Consider the following 26,077-nt stretch of genomic DNA (forward strand, 5'->3'; position numbering starts at 1 on the left):
GAAAATTAGCTCATTCAAAAAATAAAATAATGCTCACTATTTCGTTTAAATATGAAAATAATAATTTTTCTCTATTCTTCTCTTCTTATCCGGACATTTTTTGCTTTAATTAATAAAAAGGTTTATTTATTTTCAGAAATGGAAAATATTTACCTTATTGATTGAAACACATAATTTGTTTAGTAAAATTTGTTGGATTTAAACATACGTGTCAATTATTAAAAAATTAATTTGTTTAAAATCGGTATATTTCAATTCATAAAAATATTTATATCGAAAAATGGACTTTGATGGCGCTAATTTTTTTTTACGGTTTGGTGTAATGCTAACGGTTCTGATTTATTGCAAAACTAAAAATTTCTTGGAAAATGGACTCTGATTTTTAGTATCGGAACTGAAGATTTTGCAGCTAAACAAATTATGAAAAGAATAATTAGAAATTAACCAGAACTAAACATTAGAATTGAATAAGTTTTGCTGCTTTTACGTATATAATAATAATTATTATTGAAGAAAAATATATTATCGACTTTATAAATCATTTTTATAAAAAATGCAACATAAGGCGATTTAAACTGTGTAGTCGTGTGTATGGGAGGGGGGGGGGGCGGGGAGTACAATAACCTAAATAAGATTTTCAATTTTAAATAAAAAATAGTTCAATTGAACAAAAAGTCAGATATTCAACAGAATAGTTTAAATCTCAACAAAAAAATTTATTGTCAAACAAGCAGCTGCATTTTTAACAAATAGAGACGATTTTTCTACACAAATGATTATGTGAATTTTAAAATAAAAAGCACCTTATATTTGTTTATTTATTTGTTGTTAATTGCGTACCGTCAACTCACATTATTTCCTGTAAAATTCTTCGAAATCTCGTGACTTATTCTGAAATCTCTTAGAATCCTTTAAAAACTTGTAAAAATCCTTGAAATATTTGAAATATTAAAAATCCCTTGTGATCCTTTAAAATTCGTTGAAATCCCTTAAGATCTCTAAAAATAAGTTAAAATCAATTAAATCAATTAAATTCAATTTCCTTGATATATTTCCGAATCTTACGAAATCCCTTGAAATCTTTGAAATTTTTGTACAATTAATTGAAATGTTATGATATTCGAGCATCCTTTAAAATCCCATGAAAATCCTGGGAAAACCCGGGAAATGACAATGAATTTTTTTTACCGGGAATTTTACAAATTTATAGAAGAAAAATCTGTCCTCTTTCGATTTCAACAGTTTTTAAATAATCAGTTGAATTTTTATGTTTTTCAATTATGCTATTATTTAAAAAAATTTTAAATATTGTTTTAGTCCAAAATATTCAATTTTTAACCCATTCAATTTGAAATCTTTAATTAAAAAAAAAGATTAATTATTGAATATTTAGCAGTCTTTGAAATTTTCTTTAAGACAAGTAAAGAGAAACCAAATATTTTAAAGTAAAGAATCTTTCATTGAATTGTTTGACATAGAAAACCTGGAATCGTTCAAATTTCGAGGAGCCTTTAAACTTTGAACGTTACAATTTTTATTGTAGTATTTGAAAAATGCTTAATTTGTAAGTGAAGTTGTTAAATTTTTATGTATAATTTACAAATGAACATTTGTAGGAAAAATGTGAGTAATTTTAAGAGATATTTAGGAGTTTTAAAAAGATAAAAAATTATGATTCAAATTTTAGAAAGTTTTCTTAAAATCTTCTAAAATATTTTTTGAAAATTTTGTTTAAATCATTGAAAAACTTTTTAAATATTCTCTTAAAATAATTTTTCAAAATCAAAAGTTATTTTTAATTTTCCTAGGAATCTTAAGAAAATGTTTTTATTCTTTTCAAGCTTTTCTAATTCTTGAAAAGAATCTGATTTTTTTGTTTAAAATCAGCTAAAATCTAAATTTTGTTTTATATTCGGCTATCATTTGAAGCTTACAAATAAGAAATGTTCTATTCTTATTTACAAATCCAAATTGTGAACAAAGTTTCTAAAATTTTCAGGATTTTCTGAAAATTTTAGAAAAAATTCAATTCATTTTGACAGATATTATAAGTTCTGACAAAATTTCCAAAATAATTTTAAATTTAAAACAACTTCTAGATTTCTCAAGATTTTGAAATAAAATTTGAAGCTTTCCAAGTATGTTTAACTTATTTAAAAAGAAAATAATTGAATTTCTAATTTAAGAAGTGTTCAGTTAAATTTTTTTGAATTTTTCAATATTTGACGTTTCTAGATCCACTTTGAGTGCTTTCATTTGCAGCTCAGTTTTTATTACCTCAAGTGAAAATTTTTTTGCTTTAGTGTTCCATTTTTTTAATTTCATTGGCCGTGAAAAATGTTTGCGAACCGGGAAATGACCGGGAATTTATTTCGTCGATTAAAAGGGCCACCCGGCGTTTAGAAACTGTAAAAATCTTTGAAATAGATTGAAATCTTAAAAATCCCGTACAATCCTTTATAATCCGTGGAAATCCCTATAAGTCTTTGAAATCCTTTACAATTAATTGAAATCTTTAAAATCCCTTGTAATCTTTTCGATTCTCTTGAAACCCCTTTACATTTATGAAAATCGATAAATAAATTTATATAAAAATTTATAACAAATTTCCTTGAACTATTTCATAATCTTACAAGATTCCTCAAAGCTTTTGAAATCCCTTACAATATATGAAAACACATTGCAATCTTTTCAATTATATTAAAAGTATTTCAAAAACTGTATAATATTCGAAAATCCTTTGAAATCATCAAAAACCCTTCAAATATTTTACAGTCCCTTAAACCATTTTAAACTATGAAAATTCTTATAACACCTCGAAATGGCTAAAAGTCCTTTATAATATTCAAAATCCTCAGAAATTCCTTGAAATTCTACGAAATCCTTTAAAATCATCGAAAGCCCTTCATAAATCTTAAAATTCATTAAGATTTTTTGAAAAATTTTGAAATCCCTCAAAATTTCATTAACATCCTCTGATATATTTCAAAATTCTAAATTTTAACAAATATTAGGTCTCTGGGGAAAAAATTTGTCTTAGATTTTGAGAATAGAAATAATTTTAGTCATTTATTTTGAAAGAAAAAGCATTATTTTGTGAAAATAGTTTAAAACTTACGAAAAATAATTAATTTAACAATAGTTTTTGTACATGAATTTTTTTCCCTGCTGCTGTTGAAAGTGGCTTTTTTTTAAAAAAAATGAGCCATCAAACATTAAAATTCAATCGTTTTTCAAAAATTGGTAAGAATCGATAGAAAGATAAAATGGAATTACAAAAGAGATTGTTCAAATTAAATTTTTTCGTAAGTTTAAAAATGTTTTCATGAAAATTATTATTTTTTATTCGAATTAATATCATCAATAATATTATTTTTATTCTTAAAATCATAAAAAAACCATTTTTTCAGAGATCTGATTTTTCACACAACTTCCTTGGTGCAAAATGTTGTTGATTTTAGCGCCAGAGTTGCCTTGGTATGGTTTTGTAGCTTCTGAGGTATTTAGCCATGAACGGAGAATCGAAGAGTTGCTTTTCAGCGAAAGATGATTTATCACGTTCATATTCAATTACACCTTTATTTGTCACTTACATATTCCCCTCAACACTTCTCTGTCGCCGTTTAAGGTGCAAGGCATTAAAAGTGATTTACAGTTAGGTGATTATCCTTTTCCAGAACAAGTTCCAAACAAAACGGTTACAAATGCTTTTACGAGCTGATCAACATTTTTACAACTGCATCTCACCATTTAAGTTCACACGAATAATGCGAGATTCGGGCCTAAATCTTGCCGATTTTCGACTGCGGAGTCCGGACTTTCATTCAGTTTCGCACTACCTCTTAAGATTTACTAAGTATATCCCTGGCCAAAGTTTCGAATAGGAATTCAATCCTAATCATTCCGAAACAATCCGATTCATTCCGAAATCTGTATCCGAACCAATCAGAAAAAAGTTCTTAATTTTGTTAGATCGAAATTGGTTAAAAATGAATTCGACTCTATCCGATTCAATACGAAAAAAAATTTTAATCCGACTGAATCCGAACTCGGAATGACCTAAACTGATTTTCAATACGAATGAACCCAATTTAATTCAAACTCGAATTCTTTCAGATTCATTCTCAGGGTGTCTACCCTGCCTGGAATTTTCAGGGAATTTTCATATACCTGGAAATGTCAGATAAGTTTTTTTAAGACGGGGAATTTTTTTTAAGTCAGGGAATTTTTTCGAGAGCATGTTTAATTTTTTGTTCTAACTGTAGCTTTATATTACTGTATTCGGATATTTTCTAAAAAATTCTTTCTTTCTATTGTTTGAAATTATTTTTTTAACTGAAAATTTAGCCATTTTATTTTTGATTAATAATTGTCTGCTGTAAGTTAAAAATTCAAGAATTTGGTTAATAAAGCATGTATTTTAATGCAAATTAACTAGTTTTTCGTTTTTGGTTTGTTTGATTCAACGGTTTTTTATTAAGAATTAAAATATTTTTTGGTTGAAGTATCAACTACTACATTTTTTGGTCAGAATTCATCTTTTTTGGAATTAAAATTTAATTACTTGGTTTAAAGTTAAACTCGTTTGTTAAAAATTAATTTGTTTGGTTGAAGATTAATAATTTTAATTGAAAAGTTATTTCTGGCTGAGGACTGAGCTGTTTGTTGAAAATTGTGTTTTTTTTATGGTTGAAAATAAATTTTTTAACTGAAAATGTAAATAACTATTTCAATTGAATTTTCCATAATATCAGTTGAAGATCTATCGTTTTAGTTGAAAATTCATCACTTTGATTGAAAATGTAATTATTTGGTTGAAAAATCGTTTTTTGGTTGAAAATTACTTTTTTTTTTAAAACTGAAAATTTAAATAACTATTACAATTGAATATTCCATAATTTTATTTGAAAATTCATCTTTTCTCCTGAACATTAGTTTTTTTAAATGAAAAATTTACAATTCAATTTTTCTGGAACATTTTATCTTTTTTTTTCGTTAAAAATTGGAATATTTAAGTTAAATATTCATAATTTTTTGAAAATTCATCACTTTGTTAAAAAATGTAACTTTTTTTCAATTAGTTTTTTTGTTTGTTCGAAAATTGTTTTTAACTGAAAATGTAACTCTTTCAATTCCATATCCCACCATTTTATTTAAAAATGCATCTTTTTGGCTAAACATTAAATTTTTTAACTGAAAATTTAACTATTCAATTTTTGGTTGACAATTTATCTCTTTTAGTTAAAAATTCGTCTTTTTGGTAGAAATTAATCTTCTTGTTGAAAAATTCATTTTTTTGGTTGATAAATCAACTATTACCTTCTTGTAATTTCAGTAGAAAATTCATATTTTTGGCTCAAGATTGAACTATTTTGTTGAAAATTCATGTATTTTGTTGCAAAATGGTCTTTTTAGTAGAAAATAAATCTTCTTGTTTGAAAATTAATCTTTTTAGTTGAAAATTTAAATATTCCAGGTAACTGTTCATAATTTTATTTGAAAATTGATCTTTTTGGTTTAAAATCAAACTACTTGGTTAAAAGTTAAACTCTCCTGTGAAAAATGCATGTTTTTTGTTAAAAATTTTACTATTGCAGTTGACGATTCATCATTTTAAATGACAATTCATCACTTTTGTTGAAAATTCATTGTTATTTTTTATGCAAAAAGTAATTATTTTAACTGAAAATTTAACTATTACAATTTTGATTGAAAACTGATCTTTTTTCATTCAAAATTCAACTATTTGGTTAAAAATTATTCTCTCTTAGTTGAAAATAATTTATTTGGTATTTTAGAAACAAATCAAGAAATTAATTGTTATGTTTTTAGTATTATTTGAATATTTAATTAATTAAACATAAATGCTAATATATTTAATAATATCTTATAGTAGTTATCAAAGCTTTCTAATTGGAAGCTGAAAAAAACACATTATTTATAACAAACTCTCAAAACTGCATATATTCTGAGTTAATTATTTTGAATTATGGAAAATATTTCAATGGCTTCTTACTGTGAACAATTATACCTGGAAAAAACCTGGAATTGTCAGGTAAATTTTCGTGCTGAATTTGAATAGACACTCTGATTCGGATTTAAAATTCAGTATATAATTTGGTTCGGATTGGTTCAGATTAAACCGGATTGAGTCAGATTGATTTTTATTCGTTTTGGATCGAACGAAAGATTAAACTTTTTTGGGGGAATAATTCTGATTGAAAATTTGGTTCAAGAAAAAAGATTATTTTGTACCAAATAGTTAAATGTTCAACCAAATAGTTGAATTTCCAACAAAGCAGATTAACTTTTCACTAGAAAAGATGAATTTTCATCAAAATACTTACATTTTTATCTAAATTGTTGGACTTTCAATCAAGATTAATTTTTTTTTACCAAAAAGGCGAATTTTGAACAAATTACTTAAATTATCAACTACATAGTTGGAAAAATGTGATGCTAATCCAAATTTCATTTCATTAATTTTTAATTTACATGTTTTTTGGTTTATAAAAATTTTTAACTATATAGATTAATTTTCAACACAAAATATTAATTTCTACCAAATAGTTAAATGTTTAACCAAATAGTTAAATTTTCAACTGAAAAAAATTAATTTCCAACAAAAAATGGAAAGCTAAATTTTAAATAAAAATTCATGTTAGATCATTGGATTCACCCTCTGGTATTAAATGTGTTGGTCTTTCTTTGCATGGGTTCTAATCTAGAGTACACTAATAAAAAACTGTGTTTTTTAATTAGATGTTTCGACTTATGTGGGAGTCCTCTTCAGTGATTTATTTCTAAAAAAAAAAAAAATTTACATTTTCAGTAATATGCTTGCGGTAAAAATAGCAGTGACGATAATTATATAATTGTAGAAATTAAATTGCGATTGTGAATCTTTTTGTTGTATAACTTTTTTTCTTCGAAAATTAAATTTAATTCATCTGCAGTGTTCGACAACGAATGTAATTAGGATAACAACCCAAAAACTGTTTTTAAACTAAAAATAGGAAATGTTCATTAATATAATAAACCAGTTTTAAAATTATTTCTCGTCATGAATTCGTTGCAATTCTTTAGAACTATTTACATTTCATTTTATATTCTTTATTTGTATGAATATTATAAAACTTATTCTATTTCGAAAAAAAATAACAAAAAGATTCACAATTTTAATTTAATTTAAAAAATTATAAATTTTTTGCCACTGCTATTTGTATCGAAAGCATATTACTGAAAATATAATTTTTGGTTTTTTTTTAGAAATATATCACTGAAGAGGACTCTCACATGAGTCGAAATGTATAATTAAAATACACAATTTTTTTATTACTGGACCCTAGAGCCCATGCAAAGAAACACAAGTTCAACTTTCAACCAAGTAATTACATTTTCAATCAAGTAATTGAACTTTTAATAAAAAAGGGTGAATTCTCAACGAAAAATGTTTTTTTTTTCTAATAAATAATTGAATTAATTAAAAAAAATTGAATTAAACCAAACAAATGAAGTTTTTAACACAGAAATTAGTTTTTTTTTAATTACGTTTTTAACAAACAAAAAAATCTTCTACCAAACGCATGAATTTTCCAAAAAGTAGTTCTACTTTCAACAAAAAAGGATGACTTTAAGAAATTACATCAATTTTCAATTAAGTAGTTGCATTGTTAATAAAAAAAATGATTCTCCTAAAAAAAATATAAATTTCCAACAAATCCCACACATTTTCAACAATATAGTTACATTTCCAACTAAAAGGATTAAATTTTCTGCTAAAAAGTCGAATTTCTAACAAAATACAAGAATTTTGTTGCAAAACAGTTGAATTTTCAAAAATAGTTCATTTTTAATCGGAACTGATTAGTTTTTAACCGGACAGTTGCAATTATAAACAAAAAGGATGACACTTCTACAAAAAGAAATGGATTTTCAAATCAAAAGGATAAATAAAAAACATTTTTAATCAAACAACATTTTTTTGAGTATAGAAAGAAAAAAATTGTGAATAAATTTTTGAGTTTTCAACAAAACAGTTGAATTTTCTACCAATAAAGATTATTTTATATAGTTTGCAATGAAAATGCATGTAGTAGCATGACAATTTGTCGGTTTTTCGTTCTGAAAATTTATTTAAAAAATTTAATGTTTCATCGACACGTGGCTAGTTATTTTAATATCTTAAATTTTACTTGTTTTGGAAGAACATTTTTTTTAACATCAAATTAAAAAAGTCTAAATGTGTAACGAAACTGCACAAGAAGGCTTAAAGTAGTTGTCATGCTAAAAGTCAGATATCGGAAAAAATAGTTTTCTATGACATTAAGAATCCAAATATTATAATTGATGTAATTTCAAACAAAAACATTTTTTTTTTAAATGAAAATGTTAAAATTTACAACAAAAAACATTAATTGTAACCATGTTTTTTTGCAATTCAGGTTTTTTGTGACCGTCGCTTCTTACCAATTTTCGAGAAATGATTATATTTTGATAAATGATGGCTTTTTTTCCGGGAAAACATTCTCTACAACCCTACTGTTTCCAATTTTTAAAATAACAAAATAATTTTAAAATATAATTATTTGTTAAGAAAAATGTTTCCCTAAAAGTAAAATTGTTCTAATGATTTCAGTCATAGAAAAACTTACTTTCAACATTGTAATCAGTAGAGTTTTAGAAAATGTTTTCCCGGTAAAAGGCGTCATTTATTAAAATGCAAACATTTTTCAAAATTGGGTAAGAAGCTATACGGTCAGAAAAAATTCAATTACAAAAAACATGGTTAAAATTAATGTTTTTTTTTGTGAATTTGAACATTATTTAATTAAAATAATGTTTTTTATTTGAAATTACATCAGTTATAGTATTTTGATTCCTAAAATCACGAAACAAATATTTTTTCAGATATATGACTTGGCACGCCAACTACCTTAAAAAGAAGTATGCTGATATTATTCTAAACATTGAGATCGGCTTATTGATTGAAAACTAATAGGGGCGTTTTTACTTGATTAAAATAATGAATTTTTAAAATATTAATTTAGTGAAAAGCCTGATTCTTAAGATTCTAGTTTGCAATTAAAGTTCTTATGGTTGCATGAAAATTTTCCTGTTTTTTGTGAGTAATATGCAATTAGCCCTTCTTTAATTCACTTATGCTTCGTAAATTCTATATACTATATATAAAACGCAGACTTGCGAAACGTAATTGAGACAATTATAAAAAGAAACAGTGCATTTTTCATAGCATTTACTCATTTTCTTTCCCAGACCATCTAAAGCTAAAGGAAGGTTTTTTTTATTTGTTCTAGGAGGACGCAGCTTCCCCGAGGTCGGACATCTGTGGCAACGATAGCGAAGGGGATAACGATAGTGACGTGGAATCGCCTGTGTCGAAAGACTCGAAGAACCACACAGGCAAGTTTCTCATTTATTTTATCATTTCTTACCAGTATTGCAAAATAGAAATTTCTTTCCTCAACTTCCAGCAAATTTCAATTAGGGTCTGTACTTAAGCAGACTTTGGAAGCAAAGAATTTTCTAATTTCACTTGCTTAATCAATTTCTATGAAGGATCTGAGCAATCCTGTAGGTTCTTGCCGACTTTTCTGTCTGACTTTTTAAAACTTTTTAGAATTAATAATAACTTTGTACCTGAGGCTGTAAATAATTATTAGTAATAATCCGCAAATGTTCGAAGTTAATACATTCTGTTCGCAAGATGAAATCTTCGAAAGCATATAACAAAACGAAATTAATGTTTGGAAACAGATATTTTTTAAGTAAATTTATTTAGCTTTTTAAGCTAGTTTACAAATTTTTTTATCTTTTTGATCCAATTTCAGCTTCAAAATTTCAACATTCAATTATTTCTAGCTGAAATCGTTTGAAATTAGAAAACTTTGGATTGAAAGCAGTTGGAATAGAATAACAATTCTATATCGAAATTTTGAGAATAGTTTAGTTTCGTTTTTGAATCTTGGAAAATTATATGTTTGAAAATAACTATATTTTAAAAAATATATTTAAATTTCATACAGTTTTTAATTAAGAACTCTACATAATTTAACAAGTCCAAATTCAAAGCCTTTAATATTAAATAACCTGTAAATGGAAGGTATGAAAATTAAAACATTTAAAGTTGAAAAATATTAAATGTTAACTGATAAAAAATGGTAAAATATCAAAAATATAGTCATCAAAATAAAAAAAACACAGCTTTTAAAATTATAAAATGGCCAATTTTAATTTATTTTTTCAAAACTAAGAGTTTTAGTTTTAGAGCAACGGAAATTTGGTAGATTCCCTGAATTCCTAAAAATTCATTAATTTCTTGAATTCTCTGAAATCCTTGAATAATCTGAGTTTCATGAATCCTTTTAATGTTCTGAAATCCTGAAATTAGCTTAATTCCCTGAAAACCTTGAATATTCTGAATTCCTGAAATGACTTGAATTCTCTGAATCCTCTGAATTCCTTTAATATTCTAGTTTCCTGGAATTCTCTGAATTCTCTGAATAACTTCAATTCTCGGAATTTCCTGAATTTTCTGGGTTCCTTGAAATTCTATAAATTCTCGGAATTCCTTGAATTCTCAAAACACTCTTAAATTTTCTCAATTCCTTGAATATTCTGAATTTCTTAAATGACTTGCATTCTCTGAATCCTCTGAACTCCTTGAATACTCTAGGTTCCTGAAATTCTCTCTATTCTCCTAACTACTCCAATTCTCGCAATTCCCTGAATTTTCTGGATTCCTTGAAATTCTATAAATTCTCGGAATTCCTTGAATTCTCAAAATGCTCTTAAATTTTCCCAATTCCTTGAATATTCTGAATTACAGAAATGACTTGAATTCTCGGAATCCCTTGAATATTATAGATTCCTGAAACTCTCTGAATTCTCTCAACTACTTCAATTCTCGCAATTACCTGAATTTTCTGGATTCCTTGAAATTCTATAAATTCTCGGAATTCCTTGAATTCTCAAAATGCTCTTAAATTTTCTCAATTCCTTGAATATTCTGAATTTCTGAAATGACTTGCATTCTCTGAATCCTCTGAACTCCTTGAATACTCTAGGTTCCTGAAATTCTCTCTATTCTCTTAACTACTTCAATTTTCGCAATTCCCTGAATTTTCTGGATTTCTTGAAATTCTATAAATTCTCGAAATTCCTTTAATTCTCTAAATGCTCTTAAATTTTCTGAATTACAGAAATGACTTGAATTCTCTGAATTTCTTGAATATTCCAGGTTCCTGAAATTCTCTGAATTCTTTAACGCACTTCAATTCTCGCAATTCCCTGAATTTTCTGGATTCCTTGAAATTCTATAAATTCTCGGAATTCCTTTAATTCTCTAAATGCTCTTAAATTTTCGGAATTCCTTGAATATTCTAAATTATTTGAATTCTCTAAATTCCTGAAATCCTCTGAAACCCCTGAAATAAATAATAAATAAATAATAAAATCATTTTTTAATACTTTTCAAATAAAGAAATTAAAGCTTCACATTGGATGCCGCAGAATTTAACTTTTAGTCAATAATAAAATTTGGAAACACGTAAAGCGTAAAATAAAATAGTATTCAAATGATACTAATACCTACATTAAATTAAGAGCAATTTTAAATCTTCGGAATTTTTTTTTCTCTAAAATTTAGATTTTTATTTTTAAAGCAATGCAAATTTTTCAGATTGCCTGAATTCCTTTAAATCTCTTAAATCTCTTAAATCCTGGAATTTCTTAATATGAAAATCCCTGAATTCCGTCTATAGAAGGAATTAATTTTTAAATATTCTGAAGTCTTTGGAATTCTAGGAATGCTCAGAATTCAGAAAATTCCAAGAATTCAAGGATGTATAAGAATTCAAAAAGATTACAAGGAATTAAAAAATTTTTGAAGAATTCTAGGAATTCACTCATAAAAAATTTGTCGACTCATTGAATCTTAAAAATGAAACATATAGACTCAAAATAATCTTACATCAATTTTTGTAAAATTATAACGTTTGAATTAACATAGGCTTATATAATCCTTTAGTGCAAAAGGTTATTAAAAAATAATATTATTGGATTTTTGTTTGCAGAATTTTCTCCTCGGATGATGTTCGGATATTTTTGATATGCAATTTAAAAAATCGCGGGAGCGCTTTAAAAAAACATTTATATTCTTATTTTTTAAATTTATATTTTTTAAATATAATAGGCTTATTAATGCCTGAAAGCTAATTTAACAAGTGATTATGTAATTATTTTTAAAAATGAGATCTGTATGTAAAATAAAAAATGTTTGAAAAAAGTTTTGTTTTTGAATTTTTTGTAAAGTACTTTTATGGCACCATAAACAATATCCAATAAATAATCTTTCCGTTAAAGTTGTTCGAGCCCCATCTTGATCGTTTTTCATGATTTGATCAAAAAATTTGGTAAGACAATCAAATTTTTTCCGTGGAATAGATTAGGCTGTAGCAGCCCTCAGAATAATAAATTAAAATTTTATTTTTACATATACACAAATTTGTTCTAAAAAGTCTGACTACAATGTTTGGCTGGAATCAATTTTATCGAGATATAAAAAGGAATAAATGCACTCAGAAGACAATTTGGTCGAATCAACCAAATTTTTATTGCTTCAACCGTACAGTATAGTTATTATATGGAAAAAATATTTGGTTGACTCAAATAAATATTTTGGTTGTTTAAGCAAATCTTTTGGTAGATTAAGTATTTTAATTGATTAAGTCAAAAAATCAACCAAAGATAGATGAATTTCCAACTAAATACATTTGTTTTTCAACAAATTAATTAATTTTTAACTCATGGGTGAAAAATTGTCAATTAAATTTCCAAAGAAATAGTTTATTTTTCTATCGTATTGTTGAATTTTTAAGCCAAAAAGACGAATTTTTACAAAACCGATTAATTTTATTCGGAAAACATGAAATATTAATAAAAAGATGATTTGCGACCAAATAGTTCAATTTTAAACTAAAATAGAACCTCTAAAAAAATAACTTTTTACTTTGTAGTTCAACTTTATATCAAGTAGTTGAAGTCAACCAAAAGAAAAAAGAATCTTCAACAAAATAGTTGAATCCCCATCCAAAGCAGATTAATTTTGAATCAAACAGTTAAATTTTTAACCAAAAAGGATGATTTTCTTACCAAAGAGACGAATTTTCAAAAAAAGACCTAAACTTTGAACAAGAATAGATCAATTTTTAACTAGTAAACGAATAGTTACATTTTCAGTGCAGAAAATTAATTCCTAATAAAAAAAAACACTTTTTAGCAGAATAATTAAATTATCAACTAAATAGATGCATTTTCAATTAAAATGAATCGTGAAAAAAAAGAACTTTTGAGAAAAAAGTTTAACAATGATTGAAGTAATTGCATTTTCAACTAAAAGAGACGAATTATCCATAAACAGTCGAATTTGCATCCAAAAAAGATCAATTTTATAACCAAAAATGGAATAGTTAAGTTTTCAGTCAGAAAAAATTATTTTCAACCAAAATTGAAACGAATTTTCTACAAAATAATTCAATTTTTAGCTACAAAGATGAATTTATGTTCAAAGGAGAACAATTCTATACCAAAAATATAATGGTCGAGTTTTCAACCAGAAAAATTAAATTTTAACAGAGTTGTTGGATTTTCCTATTGGATTTTATTAATTTAGTTGCAATTTAAGCAAGAAACCCGAGAAAAAAAGGAACTTTCTTAAAAACAGAAAAAAATTCTTTAAATTAGGATAAAAGAGTTTATGTACTTCCCCTAATTTGTTAAGTTAATCTTTTCTCCATCTCAATATTTAAATTATATCAATATTCTCAAATGAAATAAATGTCTCGAGAATTTAATTAAAATTATCACACTATAATCAAATAGTTTTAACTCATTATTCACTGTTCGATTAACGATTATATAAAATTACAATTATATTCCGTATTCGAAAACAAGAGGGTATCAGAGGGTTCACCAAAATTGTCGAGACAGTAGTGAGTCAAAACCCAGTGAAAATCCCTTCACATATGGACGCTCCCTTAGAAGGAACAGCAGGCTTCCGAGGGGTGATTTTGGAGTGTAATTAAAATTTTTCTATCATGGATATGGTATAAAATAATGAATCTTTGGGTGGTAACTGAGAACTTACAACTGGTAACTGGTACATGAACGTGTTCTATTTTCAGTATCTGATTTGAAAAAGGGCGTATCTCTGATAGTAGTGTAGCTGTTGCGGGTCGGGGGCCGTGGAAAATCATTAGAGTGTCAGGCAGGACAGGAGCAGCACTTAGAATGCGAAAAGCGTGCGAGCGAGCGATGACGGGGTTGCCCGTGTAGGGGAGTCCGTAAGGAGTCGTACGTTTCGCGATGACCAAACTAAGACGACAACGCGTTGCCTAACTGGGAAGTAGGATCCGGTCGAAAGCCGTGCTCGATGCAGGTGTACACATAAATATCGATGCTAATGTACCGAGCGGATCTCCTCCGATCCGACCCGACCCGAGCCGAGCTGAGCATGAAAATTCCTATTCCTACTGGGAAAAATGTCTAGTTCAGCGTTTCCTGCTACGCATTTCATATCGCATATCTGCCCTAATTTCCATTGTCCTCTCTTATTATCCATCACAATTTTGCAAAAATGGAATAATCCAAATTGGTCAAAATAAACTGAAATTTCCGAGATGTTGAACTGAAACATCCAAGATGTTAAAGTCGTCCGAATGCGGAAAGACGCCGTACCTCTGGCGGTCACTTGATGAAGCTTATAGTCAAATTCGTGAAAAATGCTGTCGACATCTGTTGGTCACTTGATGAAGCTTATGGTAACTGTTTTTTTGTCGTGTGGAAAATGATGATCACTAATATTTTGGTCACAGAATTGTAATAATAATGCTGTACATTGTGTGGATTGATAAAAGTGCTGTTTCCTCTCCAAAAACCCCATGTTTAAGGGTGGCGATTTGACCGGGAAACCAGGAAATTAATTTCATTATTTTAATAATTTTGGTCAATTTATAAAAGTGATTTTGACTTTATCTACAGTCGCAGATTTTTCAGATTATTATAGTTTCCTTCAATTAAATCATAATTTATTATTGGAGTTTTATTAATTGTTTATTTATTTAGAAATTAAATTAGTTGTTTGAAAATGTATGTACTTTGTGAAAAATTTCCCTTTTTATGTAGAAAATTAATTTTAATGGTTGAAAATTCATCTTTTTAGTATAAAATTTAACCATTCCAGTTCATAAAAATTTGCCTTTTTTAACTGAAAATTCAAATATTTTGTTGAAAATCGTTTTTTTGTGTTTAGAAAATTATCTTTTTCTTTGGAAGTTAATCTTCCTGTTTAAAAATTCTTCTTTTCGTTTAAAAGTTCACGTATTAGAGTTAAATATCTTTCAGTTTAGTTGAAAATTCATCTTTTAAATTGGAAATAAAATTACTTGGTTGAGAGTTAAACTCTTTTGTTAAAAAACAATTTTGTTGATCGAAAATTCATAATTTTTATTAAAAATTAGTTTCCTAGGTTGAGATAATCTTTTTGAGTTGAAAATTCATATTTTTTAGTAGAAATTAGTCTTCTTGATTTCTGATGTTCTGTTTTCGACCACTTAAATTTAATAATTAAAGATGTTAGAATTTTTCTATATCTTCTTGTTGGAAATTCATCGTTTTGGTTCCAAATTCAATTATTATAGTTAAATATTCATATTTTTAGTTAAAAATTGATCTTGGTCAAAATTCGTCACAATTTTAAAGTTCCCTCTTCCAAACTTAAGAAAAGAAACAACTTTAAGTAGTTTTTCAATAGTTCTTTTGTTGAAAATTAATTTTTTGGTTTCACGATTCCTCATTCTAATTGAAAATTTATCTCTTTTAACAATGTAACTACTTTGTTAAAAATCATTTTTTCTATAAAAACTTAACTTTTCCAGTAAAAAATTCAACTATTTTTCTGAAAATCCGATTTTTTGGTTGGGAATTAGATTATTAACGAAAAATTCAACTATTCTATTGTGAATTGAAATGTTATCTTTTGTGGGTGAAAATTGAACTAGTTTCTTGAAAATTGATATCCTTTATTTAAAAAATAAATTATTTTTTCGAAAATTCGTCTTTTTTCATAGAAAATTAATCTTATTTGTTAAAAATTCATCTTTTTGGTAGGTATAAAATTCAACAATTCCAGTTAAAGATTCATAATTTTAGTTGAAAATTCATCAGTTTAGTTGAAAGTTAATTTTTTCTACTAAAAATTTAATCGTTTCATTCCGGGTAAAACCTTTTCAAGTTCAATATTTAACAATTTAGATGTAAATTTATCTTTTTAAATAGATAATTCATTTATTTATTTAAAGAATCATCCATTTAGTTAAAAAATCGACTTTTTGGTAGAAAATTATTTTTTCCTCTGAAAGTTAGTCTCCTTGTTCAAAAATTCTTCTTTTCAATTGGAAATTTAATTATTCCAGTTACACATTCATTCATCATTTTAGTTGAAAATTCATCTCTTAGGTCAGAAATAAATTTATTTGGTTAAAAAATAAACTCTTTTGCTGAAAATTATTTTTTTTTCATTGAAGATGCATCGTTTTAATTAAAAATTCATTTCTTTGTTTGAAAAATAAGCTATTTGATTGAAAACTTCTTTTTTTTTTTGGATGAAATTACTGAAATACTGAAAATTTAACCATTTTATTGAAAATTTGTTTCTTTTTTGGTTGAGCATTGATATTCTTAACTTAAAACTTAATTATTTAAGTTTTGGTTGACACGTTATATTTTTTAATAAAAATTATTATTTTTTTTTGAAAGTTCAACTATTTTAGTTGAAGATTCATCATTTTAGTTGAAAATTTACCGTTAAAGATAAAAATTAAATTGTTAACTAGATATGTAATTACCCCATTTTCTGTTGACATTTTTTTTCTAGTTCTAAATTCAACTATTTGGTTGAAAATTTGTCTCCTTTGATTGAAAATTCAACTAATTCGTTAAAATTCATGTATTTTGTTAAAAAACTGTATTTTTTGTTGAAAACGAATCTTTTTATTTGAAAGTAATCTTATTGTTTGAAAATTTATATTTTTGGTTAAAAATTGAAGCATTACAGTTAAATATTTATCATTTTAGTAGAAAATTCATCAGTTTTGTTGAAAATAATTCCTTCAAATAAAAAGTTAACTGTCCATTTTGGTTGAAAATTGACCTTCTCTAGTACAAAATTCAACAATTTGAATGAAAGTTGTTTTTTTTTTTAAATTGAAAGTTCAACTATTTCGTTGAAAATGTACATATTTGGTTAAAAAATCGGTTTTTTGGTAGTAAATGATCTTTTTCTTCGCCAGTTAATCTTTTTGTTTAAAAATTCTCCATTTCGGTTAAAAATTCAAGTATTCCAATTAAATATTTATCATTTTAGTTAAAAATTTATCTTCAAGGTTGGAAATAAAATTACTCGGTTAAAAGTTAATCTTTTTTATTAAAAATTAATTTGTTTGGGTTGAAAATTCATTATTTTAATAAAAAATTCATTTCTTTGGTCATACATTCATTTTTTGAATAAACATTTAATCATTCAACTTTTTGATGAGAAATGATATTTTTTGGTTGAAAATTGATCTTTTTTGGTAGAAATTAATCTTCTTAGTCGAAAATTCATCTTTTGGTAAAAAATTCAGTTTTTTGAGTAAAAGATTGATCATTTTAGTTGAAAATTCGTCGTTTTGGTTTAAAAATCAACTATTCCAATTAAACATTTACAATTTTGCTGTTGAAAACTCATCACTTTATTTGAAACTGTAACTTTTTTCTTGACAGTTTTTTTTTTTTTTGCGAAACTCATCTTTTTGGGTTAAAATTCAACTATTCCAGTTGAAGATTCACCATTTTAGTTGAAAATTCATCATTTTAGTCGAAAATTCATCAAAAATGTTGAAAATTAAACTATTTTTTTTTTGAAAACCCCATTATCTTTTGTTGAAAATTAATTTTTTCAACTAAAAGTTTGACTATTCCATTTTTTGTTAAAAATTGATCTGCTTTAGTGCAAAATTCAAATGTTTGTTTCAAAATTTATTTATTTCGCAATTTTTTGCTTTGTTATGTTAAAGGTTGTTTAGAATTAACGTCGTGAATTAAAAGAAATTTTTGCGTTTAGCGGATTACTTTAAATTGATCGAGAAACTAGAAAAACGACCGGGAAAAACCAGGAAATGCCCGAAAATTTACAATCGTCCGACTTCCCCTTCTTGTAGAAACCGTGAAAAATTTAGATAGTCTTGAGGGGGGGGGGGGCTATTTTTCTATGCTATTTTACGGGAGAGTGGGATAAAAATTATTTCATAAGCAAAGGATTTATACGTTTGCAAAAAACTTTAAAAAAAAATATTTAAAAATTTGATAGCAAATTGTAATTATCGTTTTCTGCGTGAAAAATTACATAGAATTGAACCGCTAAACATTTTTTTTCTAAACCCTATTTCTTATGTAGTATAATTAAATGCGTAAGCGAATATTTTACGATTTAATTATTTAGTTTTACTACATAAGAAATAGAGTTGAGAAAAAAAGGTCTAATACTAATGAATAATAAATTACTAAGCTATGATAATTTTTTATTACTATGTAATACCATTCTAATAATAAATTACAATGATTTAGAGAAAATAATTTTTTTTCTTGAAAAAAGTGAAACAATGTTGAATTTGTTTCAATAAGTTGTTTATAGTAATCAAATACAATTTAGAAAAGAATATTCGTGATTTCTCAGTCTGCCTTCCCGTTATATCTGATTAAAATATTTTTTATTTCAGGGATTTATTCATAGATAAAAAATCATATCGTTGAAATGTACACTTTTGCATCTATTAAAAAAGACACAACTTGTTTCTTGAATATTATATAGTTTTTGATCTAACTCAGATATTTCAATTTTCTTTTCAGAGTCTGGCAATTTTTACCGTTCTGTGTGGAAATATGTCGGAAAATTTATAAAAAGTTTGAAATGAACAAAGTGGCGGCGATTTATTTGAAAATATGGTTTTAAATAAATACATAAATTTCTAACTAACTAGTTGAATTTTCAACCAAGAAGATTCATTTTTTACCCAAAAATAAAAAATTTAATAAAATTATATAAATTTTTAACAGAATAGTTATTTTTTTAACTAAAAGGATCAACCTTTAGTCAAAAACAGTTAAATTTTAAGGGGAAAAAATTTATTTTTAATTTAAAATAAACGAATCACATACAAAATAGCTAAATTGTCTACTAAATTATTGTATTGAATTTTCAAGACAAAATGACGAATTTTCTATACGAAACAGTTGAATTTTCAACTTAAACAATATTAAGTCTTAACAAAAACGTTCATCTTCAATTAAATAGTTATATTTTAAGTTGAGAAAGTTTTTAACCCAAAAAATACATTTTTAACTAATTAGATACATTTTTAACACAAAATTTGTATTTCTGACCAAGAAGATTATTTTTCTACTAAAAAAAAAAAAGAAGAATTTCCAACCGAATAGTTAAATTTTTAGTCTGAAGCAGATCATTTTATAAACAATAATGAAATAAATAATTTTAAATTTATTTATTACATTCAACCCAACGTTTGAACTCAAAAATGTAAATTATCAACAGAAAAGTTAATTTTCAAACAAACCGTTGAATTTTCAACTAAAGTTATTAATCTAAAAAAAAAGAATGTTTGAGAAAGATAGTTCAACTTCAAACATGGAGTGGAATTTTACACCTATAAATATGAATTTTCTATACAAAGTATAATAGTTGGTATTTCAATAAATAAAGATTTTAAATTTAAATAGAACACAATATAATTGAGCAAAAAAAGACAAATTTTCAGTAAAGTAATTAAACCCTTAACCAAAACAGAATAATTTTCAACCAAACGGTTGCATTTTTAACCACAAAATTTGATTTTGTACCGAAGAAGACGGACTTTCAAGGAAAGGCATATACATTTTTCAATATATAGTTGAATTTTCAAGGAGGAAAATTAATTTTCTACAAAAAAGACGAATTGTCGAACAAATTGTTGGATTTTTAATCCAAAAAAAATCATTTTTTAACCAAAAGTTGAATAAATAAATTTTAATTAATAAACAATAATTTTTAATTTAGAAAAGCGAATTTTTTAGAACGCATTTGAATTTTCTACCAACTAGTTGAATTTTCCCCCAACTTGTTGAATTTTCAAGCCAAAAGGACGAATTTTCCACAAAACAGTCAAACTTTTCTAGCGAAAATATCAATTTTCAACAAAAGAAGCAGTTTTTTCGATTAAATATTTTAATGCTCTACGAAATTGTTGAATTTCCAAGCCGAAAATATAAATTTGCAAAAAAAATATCAATTTTCAAACACTTGAATTTTTAATTGAACTTATGAATTGTCAACCAAAAAAATGAATTTTTAATAAAGTAACTCAACTTTGAAACGAGGAGTTTAATTTTCAACGTAAAAATATGAATTTTTGAGCAAAAATGTTACCCCGTGTAAAACAGCATTGCAAAATCGGTGCCCCCCCCCTTGACAAAATACTACGCAAATTATGCACGACCCCAAATATTCATGTGCTTTCAGGTTTTTTGTGAATGTGGACACTATAGATGAAAATATATAAATGATGTGGATTTTATCAGTTTATTATATTCAATTTGAAAAGTTCTTCTAAATCAGTGGCATTTGGAAATTGAATATGTTATTTTTTGTTTAATATCTCAGTGAAAAAATTATATAAAATTCTTTTATAATTATTAAAATCATATATAAAGTTCTGTAATATAAAAATTTTTTGTAACCTCCCATTGCAATAAAAATAGAAAATGATTAAAAACATTGTAGTTATATAATTATTCAAATATAATAATTTGCAATTTTTTGCGACACATAGTTTTTTAAAACCCTTAATGTAGGAAAACCCAGAAAATATGTATATAAAAAAACATTGTAGTTAACAAATTCTTTAAGCAAGTAATTTTACGGAAAAACGCTGTTCCTGCACAATTTTATTCTAGACAAAATATATTGTACACAAGTATACTGATCATATTTTTCCTACACCAAATTTTTTCTAAACAAAATATTCCCTACACATAATTTAATACTGTTATATTTTTCCTGCACAAAACTTTTTCTACATAAAATTTTTTCTGCACAGCATTTAATATTGTTAAATACTTTTATTTTTTTCCTACACAAAATATTTCCTACACAGAATTTCATACTGTTATATTTTTCTTACACGAAACTTTTTCTGCATAAAATTTTTCCCACACAAAATTTTTTCTGCGCAGAAGATTTCCTACACATAATTTTATATTTTTTGTAACTATTATTTTATTCCAACACAAAATATGTATATTCGAGACAGAATTAAATAGTAATATTTTATTATCAAGATAGTATTTGAACATTGTACAAAAAATATTATGTGTAATAGTTTTCCTGCACAAAGTATATTTTACATACAATTCTTTAATAATGTATAGCAAAAAAGTCCTTACTAAGTCTACTTTAGAGTTTTACGTATCTCGCCTCTTTTGAAAAAATATAAAAAATTTTGGTTTTAGACAATCTAATCGCGATAATAGTGTTTAAAGTTTTTTATTTTATAGCGCCTGTATCACTAACACTTAATATCACTGTAACTATATTTTTTAATGCAAAATTTTAGTATATATGAATTTTGTTGTTTTTTTTTCCTCAAGAAAACTTTTGCGGTTATAACTATGTAAGAGCCATAGAACATTTATTATTAAGATTGATCTTCCACGCTCTGAATAACGTAAAGTATATATATATTTGTAAAATGACAGAAACAAATTGTGAAACAAATAGAAAGCTCAAAAGTAAAAAATTAATTTTATAAAATTGTCATGAAATCACTAGAAAAATAAGAGTAAAGAAACTAATAAGTGATTTATCAGAACAAGTAAATTTTGTATTTTTAAAACGATTTTTTCAACAATTGGTTTTAAAATGCACGACACTTCTATACGTCTGAATTCGTAGACATTCAACTAATTTAATAATTATTCAGGTAATAACTGATAAATCAGTTTTTTAAATTCATTAATTGAAATATTAAAATAAAATGTTATTACCATTTAATTCTGTGTAGAAAATATTTTGTGTAAAAAAAGATAATAGTATTAAACAATATAAAATTATCTGTATGCAATCTTCTATGTAGAAGAAATTTTGTGTAGGAAAAATATAATAGTATTAAATTACGTTTAGTAAATATTTTGCGTACAAAAAGTTTTGTGTAGGAAAAATATGGTCAGTAAACATGTCTACAATATATTTTGTGTAGAATAAAATTGTGTAGGAACGAGTGTAATCCAAATTTTACAGCGACATATTGATAAAAAAAATTCTTCTATTTTTTATATAAAAAAACTTCAGTTTAAAAAATTGTTTTCATCAAATTTTTATACAACATTATTTAATTTAAAATGTACTAATTTATTAGAAATTTTAATCATTAGAAATTCTTGCAAAATTATACTACGGCCAAAATACGATATTTTAAAAAAACTTTATATTATATTCTTTAAGTATTCTTTAAAAATTACTTAGCGACTTGCATTCAATGAAAACGTTTACAGTGTAGTAAATAATTCAACATTGATTTTTAAAACATTGTAGTTAAAGAAATCTTAATAAATGTAAGTATTTCAATTATTCGTAATTCAAAAATTCTTGGCTGAATTTCGCTGTAATGACTTGAAACAAATGCAATATTCACATTTTTCAGATTCCCTTTCACACGCTAATTTGATCTGAACTGCTTACGTTATAAAAGATCTATTATCGCAATTGCATCACTGTCTCAATATAAACTAGCAATATAAACTCCCACAATAAATTATAATCCAGTGCACACACACTTGATTGTCAAGTCTCGGTTCTGGCCGTAGAGTGACGAAATAGGTATATATATATATATTTATATCAGGATGAAGTCCGATCGATATCATCAATCCACTCGAAGCGACGGATCATCCGTCGATCCCACCCGGCGAAAATGATTTCTTTGACTGAATGATGGATCGAAATATTAATTCCGTCATCATCCCCTGACACTCTGATAGGCCCAAAACTCGAATAATTCCTCTTCTCTCATTTCACTTTCTACCAGTGATGGGTAACTGATTTTTTACATTCTCATCCTCATGAGAACATTACTTACATACTTTTACACATTACTTTTTTCAAAAAAAAGGAATATTATCAGAGCAGGGATCGGAACCTTTTTGCTTGGACCCGAGTTTAAAGGGTTTCGTAAAGATCCGGGTCCAGCTTGGACCCTTAAAATTCTTAAGGGTCCGGGTCCCGACCTTTTAAATCTTTAAGGGTTCAGGTCCGAACGCGGACTTTTTAATTTATCAAGGGTACGCGTCCGAATCTAGACCTTTTGAATTTTTAAGGGTACGGGTCAGGACTCGTACCCTTTAAGTTCTTAAGGGTCCAGGTCCGGGTCCGAACCTTTCAAATTCTAAAGGCTCCGGGTCCGGACTCATACCCTTTAATTCCATAAGGGTACGGGTCCGAACCCGGACCGTTTAAAATGTACAGGGTTCGGGTCCGGAACACCCTTTAAGTTCTTAAGGGTCCGGTTCCGAACCTGAACCTTTTAAATTTTATAAGCTCCGCGTCTGAACCTTTTAAATTTTATAAGTTCCGCGTGCGGACCCCTAAAGAACCTTCTAACATCGGGTCCAACCTAAAAGGTTCCTTGAAATACATATATTAGAAAAATTTACAAACACGGTTTGATTAATAATCATTAAGAATTGATAACATTTTTGATCCTAAATTTGTGTTTCTCTTTATTCTCGCTCCTTTGGTCGTCCACCAATTTGTAAATTTTTTAAATGTAATGCTAGGAACCTTTTAAGTTGGACTCAACACTAAAAGGTTCCTTAAGGGCATTGGTCCGCTCCCGTACCCTTTCATTTCTTAAGGGTACAGGTCCGAACCCGGATCTTATAAATTCTTAAGGGTAAGGGTCCGCAGTGTACTCTTTAAATTTTTAAGGGTTCGGGTTCGCACCTGAACCTTTTAAATTCTTAAGGGTCCAGGTCCGAATCCATACCCTTTAATTTCTCAAGGGTGCGGGTCCGGACCTGAACCTTTTAAATTCTAAAGGGTCCCGGTCTGGACCCTTACCCTTTGATTTCTTACGGGTTCGGGTCTGTATCGGACCCTTACTGGACCGTTTAGGTCCCGATAACCTTTAAAAATTAAGGGTTCCGATCTCTTTGTGAGAGTGAGAGCATTTTCAAAATCCAAAAAAACAAACGAAAATGAACATTTTAAGCCAAACAACGCTTGATATGAAAAAAAAGTGAAGAGAAGAAAAACGTAAAAGTCGTAAAAACAACATTAAAATAAAAAATAAAAAATTTTTGAACTAACGTCACAAGTTACGAAAAAAATGAGAAAAAATTGTTTATCCAAAAAAGAGCTATAATTTTTGATGAGACACGTAGTTTTTCTTTAGTCGTAGAAAATAACATTCAAAATAAATTTTTTTTTAACGACACAAGGTACGAACTACAGTTAACAGACAAAAGTTGTTCGCCTAAAAATATCTTTAAATTTATTATTAATCCCAGGCAGAGTTACATAAAAAATGTATTATATTTGATATAAAAGTGTTGTGTATAATGTAGAAAATTTGGCATTTCGTACAAAATCGGGTAGAAGCACGAGATACGTGATCAGAATGTGTTCGTTAAAGCCGAAGGAGCTTTAACAAAAGAGAGTTCACAATCGAAAAATTACAGTTGTCGATCCGTTGACCTTTAGTTTATGAGGTCTGTGCACGAATGCGGGAGGAATGCAAAGACCGAGCGCGGAGTGCGAGAGCCATCAGTCGCGCGCCGTAGGTGCGCTCAAACTCTCGAGCTAAGCTCTTTTAACAAAAGAGAATTCACAATCACAAAATTACAGTGATGGAAGTTTTGAGTGCGAGAGCCGACAGTCTATTTGGGTGGGCGGGTAAGAACAAAATTTGAGATTCGAAATCGCTATACAATGCGAAATAGGAGTTGGGTAGTAAATTGTTACAAGTAACTAAGTTTTTGAAAACTTATGTTATTTTTAACTTTTATGGTAACTTCGTTACTATTTTTTAAAGTAACTGGTAACTTGTAACTTAGTTACGATTTTTGCAGTAACTTGGAATTTTAATTTTAATTATATTGATAGTTACTTTGTATTTTTTGTATATCCCCTATTAAGAGAGGTTTATTGGTTAGTTTAAATAATATCAACTATTATATTTTTCATTGAGACTTCATTTATTTTCGTTGAAAATTTAACTGCTTGGTTAAAAACTTATGTATTTTGTTCAAAATTAACTATTTGTTTGAAAAGTAACTTTTTTTGTTGAAAATTCATATTTTCGGATTGAAAATGCAACAGTTTTGTAAAAAATTCATCTTTTTGGCTTGAAAATTCAACAATATGGAATTTTTTTCTTTCTTGGTTACAAATTTAAATTTTTCGTTTTAAAATTTATGAGTTTTGGTAAAAACAAATTTCATCTTTTTTTGGTTGAACATTCAACCATTTTGGTAGAAAATTCAGCTGACTTGGTTGAGGTTTCAGCAATTTATTGAAAATTGCCACTTTTAAATCGATAGTTCTATTCTCAATCAATTTATACAGTTTTCGATTCGTTTTTATATCAAAATAACTCTTCTAAAATATTTGTGTAAAAAATTTATTTTTTTCAAAGTTATTAACAATCAATGTTCTTGATAATTTTTTTTCAAAAATGGATTACTCGCGAATTGTTCATTGAAATTCAACAATTGAGTTATGTAAATTTTTGTTTCGAAGTATACTTTACGCTAAAAAATTGTTCGGTAGTAAACAACGTTTTTTTATTGTTTAAATAATAGTTTGTTTTACACAATTCAAAATTAATTAAACTTCTCCGTCTGTGAAAGAATTCTTCTACGTTCCAATAGATTCTACAATCTCTTCCGAAATTTTTGGTGAAAAAAAAAG

The 26,077-nt window shown here is 26.6% G+C and overlaps 1 protein-coding gene across 3 annotated transcripts in view; it reads left to right on the forward strand.

The window, feature by feature from the left end:
- The window catches only part of LOC117179732 (serum response factor homolog), a 127,346-nt gene that overhangs the window by 66,902 nt on the left and 34,367 nt on the right, over nt 1-26,077 (forward strand). For 2 of the 3 annotated variants that reach the window (XR_004467951.1, XM_033371785.1), the window contains exon 3: nt 9,318-9,423. Coding sequence is in view for 2 of the 3 variants with exons in the window: in XM_033371785.1 (XP_033227676.1) it covers nt 9,318-9,423 (106 nt within the window). In the remaining variant the exon portion in view is untranslated. Of the gene's footprint in view, nt 1-9,317; nt 9,424-12,095; nt 12,192-26,077 lie in introns of those variants that run through there. The other variant, XM_033371786.1, reaches the window with a different exon arrangement.

Source organism: Belonocnema kinseyi, chromosome 9, assembly GCF_010883055.1.
Source record: "Belonocnema kinseyi isolate 2016_QV_RU_SX_M_011 chromosome 9, B_treatae_v1, whole genome shotgun sequence".
Classification (NCBI taxonomy): domain Eukaryota; kingdom Metazoa; phylum Arthropoda; class Insecta; order Hymenoptera; family Cynipidae; genus Belonocnema; species Belonocnema kinseyi.